This window comes from Onychomys torridus, unplaced genomic scaffold, assembly GCF_903995425.1.
Source record: "Onychomys torridus unplaced genomic scaffold, mOncTor1.1, whole genome shotgun sequence".
Classification (NCBI taxonomy): domain Eukaryota; kingdom Metazoa; phylum Chordata; class Mammalia; order Rodentia; family Cricetidae; genus Onychomys; species Onychomys torridus.
In genome coordinates, this window is record NW_023414004.1 from 4,414 (window position 1) to 8,757 (window position 4,344).

Consider the following 4,344-nt stretch of genomic DNA (forward strand, 5'->3'; position numbering starts at 1 on the left):
TGGTCCTTCAGGTTCCTGCTTTACAGAGAAAACTGCCAGACATTCTACAAAACACTGAGAGAAGTGACCGAGAGACTCTAGCCCTGTGGGCTAAAGACAAATGCCCCAACTTTACAAAGGAACATTAGGTGACTGTCCAGGCTGCCAGCTGTCTCTGTCTACTCTTGCAAGAGTCCCAAAAAATGCTGACATCCTTCTCCCGGTTCTCAGGTAATATTATATCCTTCTGAGGTCAGTTTCTATGTGCTTTCTTGGTTGGGTCTGAGGGACTGTGGGACTGGCGGGTAAGAGAGATTTGTCCTGACTGGGCCAGGCAGGAAAACTCTAACTACAATCATCCAAAGCTTTTGTTTCATTTGAAGAAATTTAGGATTTAGGAAAGAGGAGAAAGAGGGTTGGGAGAAGATGAGGTGAAGAAGACAGGAAGAGATGTAGGTACCCTAGGATAGAAAGCAACGTTGGCATCCACTGGGGCTCACACAAATACACTGTCATGGGGAATTTATTGAATATGTGAAACAAGACAGAACCCAGACAAACAAGGTACCAGTGACACACTTAAGTGTTAGCTGAACAGATACATGAAGAGGGGATGCATGGACCCATGAAAGATGGAGTCACCCCTCTATTCTGAGTGTGTGGGCACCTTAGGTTGACTCCACTTCTACTCAGAGCACTCCAGTATTGTGCATAACATGCTACAGCTCTGTGTGCTTCTTCTCAACATCCTTCAGCTGCTGGATCTTCTGGGGAAGAGTCTTGGTAAACATCTGCATCCTGTTAGCCTTCAGAGCATATCCCACATTAGGCTGGAAGTCTAGCTGCAGGTACTGTTCATCCTGGTTAAACACAGGCCAGTTGGGCAGGTCCATGCTGTTGGGGTTCCTGTGGAGAAACCCCCATGTTAGAGTGTGGTGAGTATCACTATGAGTTATGCTGTGCCCAGACTTGATCCTCTACTCTAGGTCAATATGGTGTATGAAGCAGGCCAAAATTAAAGAAAACAGAAGGATGGTCTCAGGATAGAGGCAAAAAAGAAACTCCTAGTAGTGTCACTCCATCAGGGTCAAGACCACCTGGGATGTTTTTTTCCTTTCTTTCTATAACAGGCTCATGTATATAAAACTAGAGCAGTTTGGCCACACATGCCAGGTCACAGGGAGATGACTATTGACTGACACTCATATGGGACCACTGTGTGAGAGGAACCTCCCCCTGAGGAATAACCTGTCATGTGATAAAGGAACTATAATGCTCCTGAAGCTACCACAAACAGGAGGAGGACCTGAGAGATTCAGGGGGTGTGTCTTCTCACCCATGTCTTGCAAAGTTGGTCCAGTACTTCATTATCCTCCTGCTCAGCAGCTCCTCCTCCTCAGTAAAGTCAACTGTGGCCATGAGGAAAAGAAAGATTCAGGTCCCGGGCACCCGATACACCTGCCACATCCACAATCCCAGCTACATCCTAACTGCAGTGTGCATGTTCCCCATCTGCTGGGATTCAGGATCTTCCATTTTGAACACTCCCCTAGCTTGCCACAGCCTCTAACTGAATCTACCAACTCCACCTCAGCTTATTCTCAATCCAGAGGCCCTTTCTTTGCTCTTGCATAGTCATTTAAGGAAACATCATGGCATTAATTGTCCTTCTTTGATGCCAGGCCTGACACCATGATAAGGGTGGGGACAGGGACAGAAAGTACAGTCTGAAATGGAAAGGATTCAAATTATAATCCTAGTACATCATTTAGAGCTACAAGGTGGCTGTGACAGGCTATGCAAGAACCTGTTTCCTCACTTGGACAGTGAGCTCAGTCAACCTTCTGTACTCACCTGGCTCCCCATCCTACTAATGGAAAAAAAGGAAAACTCACATTTGCTGCCCCAGTAGGAGGATCCAAAGACAAAGAAAATCTCATCACCATGGTCAGCCTTCACATGAGGTGGTCTGACATCTTTTAAGAAGCTGGGTGAATGCTGGAACTCATAGAAGTAGACGGGGGCAAGAGGACCTGGAAGTGTAGGCACATCGTGACATAGGAGCCTCTTACCTGGACTTATACTGCCTCATCTTTTGTATAAGATACCTTGATCTAAAGTTGTCACAATGGCAAGAGTTTAGGAGAGTGTAGACTACAAGGCTAAACCATGAGCCTTTGGAAAGCCTTGGTTAAATCATGACCTTGAGTAGTTAGGGGAAGTTCTAGCGCATCATTACCTCACTTTCCTCATTGTGCCTGGTAAAGGTATCATGCTCTTACACTAGACATGAGGATTTACTGAGGTAAGAGTCCTCAGAAGCCTGGAGCTAAAGAACAAATAAAGACACCAGAGGGCTGTCCTTGGAACCATGGCTCTGAGATATCTCCTTGGAATTAAGACTCTTTTTCTTTGAGACACTCCTGGAGATTAAACATGTGCCATTATGCATATGAAGCAAGTATTCTACCGATAGCTAGAGTCCCAACCCAAAGGCATATTCATAGATGTATTCACTCTGAACATGTGCTACTTGCAAGGCAGGGGCCACAAATACAAAGTCTTCCATCATCTCCTTGAACTGTGCTAGGAGAATCTCAGGATCTTCACTGTCTCCCAAATACTCCTCTATCAGAATGTCAGCAACACCAGGAGGCACCATCTAGTTCAGAGAGATCCAGTAAAGATGTGTTAGGAAAACTTCAACACCAGGAATCAGTCTCGTCAGGTGAAGAGAGGGGGATCTGAGATGGGAGAAGGTAATAGAGTAAAGGACAAATAAAGGGAACACCATTACAAAACAGAAGTATACCTCATTCTTTGCTCAGGTGGCTCTTGGCAATGGCAGATAACTAGAAGTTCCCTTTGCATTGGCCCACAATATTAAGAGTCTTACCAGTTGTGTTGGTGTGCTCTGTAGAACAGCCTGAATGGTCTCTCTGTCCATCTTTTCCCCAGTATCAATGTTGCACAGGTACTGAGAGGTGGATGGAAAGGTTCAAATTGATTTTCAAATAAGATGTAGTTGTGGCTGTGGAACTCTGAGCACCCTCTCCCATCCAATCACTTAATCAAGGAGTTGTATCTGGACTTACAGTTGGGATGTCCCAGCCATACTCATCATTGTTGACACCTATGATGCTGGGGACAGGTCGAAAATCAGCAGAGTCCAACAGCTCCTCAGGATGCCTGGGAAAGAACACCCCATCCACCACAGCAGGCATGATTTTGAAGACCTGAAGGGCATTCAAGGTGAGGGATCAAATTCAGGGACAAGATATTTTCTGATGTCAAATAATCCCATGATATCCCATTCACATCCCTGAATTAGTTGGACTTGTATCTATTTTCCATTGACAGCTACAAGGGCATCAAGACATGTACATCAGCTACATTGTCCCTGAGTGCTGTGGGATGTTCTGTTTGTCAAATGTGTTGATCTGATTGGTTAAAATAAATAAAGTGCTGATTGGCCAGTAGCCAGGCAGGAAGGATAGGGTAGGGGGAACAAGGAGGAGGAGAATATTGGAAAGTGAAGGCTGGGGCAGAGAAATACTGCCAGCCCCTACCATGACAAGAAAGAGATAAGGTAATGGTAAGCCATGAGCCACATGGCAAAGTATAGATTAATAGAAATGGGTTAAATATAAGAGTAAGAGCTAGACAATGGTAAGCCTGAGCTAATGGCCAAACAGTTTAAATAATATAAATGTCTGTGTGTTTATTTTATAAGTGGGTTGTTGGACTAACAGGGCGTGGTGGGGGCTATAAAGAAGCTCTCCAACTACACCTGAGTAGAAAGGACTTTCTGTTTTACTTCCTATCAGACCCCTTCCAAGACACTAGCATCATGCAATCAAACCTTGGTGATAGCCAGAATCTCCTCTTCACTCTTTCCTCTCAGACAGACCACCAAGGATTCTGAGTCCATCTGATTACATCCAGAGAGGTTTGGCCACCATCTGTACAGAGCACAAGCAGGACCCTGTTCATCCTTCCAAGCAGGGAAAGAAGTTTTCCTAATATTCCTAGTTAGTGTGGATGCCCCACAAATCACAATGGGTAAAGTGAGTGGATTACAGCAGGAAATCAATTGTTCCCACTTCCCCAGTGTTAATATGAGATAGACAGGGGAACTAATGCACCTGCAGCAATGCTTCTCAACACAATGGGAGCTACTAGGTACAACTGTTTGGGGCAGAGAAAATATTCAGCTAAGTGAGGCAGAGGTGTATGCAGTCTGACCCTTTAAGTCTTCAGCAAGGAAGAAGGAAAAAGAAAGTCCTAGGTACCCCAATGATATTACTGCATTCACAGAGCAGGCAGAACCAGGAGTTCTGAGAGTGAGGATATCTCTCTCCGGTT

General features: G+C 45.1%; 1 protein-coding gene across 1 annotated transcript; it reads right to left on the bottom strand.

The window, feature by feature from the left end:
- Positions 1–698: 698 nt before the first annotated feature.
- On the bottom strand, positions 699–3,941 carry LOC118576595 (acylcarnitine hydrolase-like; the record flags this gene model as incomplete). Its single annotated transcript, XM_036176807.1, has 7 exons — positions 699–885; positions 1,316–1,388; positions 1,875–2,012; positions 2,497–2,641; positions 2,876–2,956; positions 3,075–3,215; positions 3,842–3,941. Coding segments are annotated over 7 exons (865 nt in total), but the record flags the coding sequence as incomplete, so codon positions are not given.
- Positions 3,942–4,344: the final 403 nt, after the last annotated feature.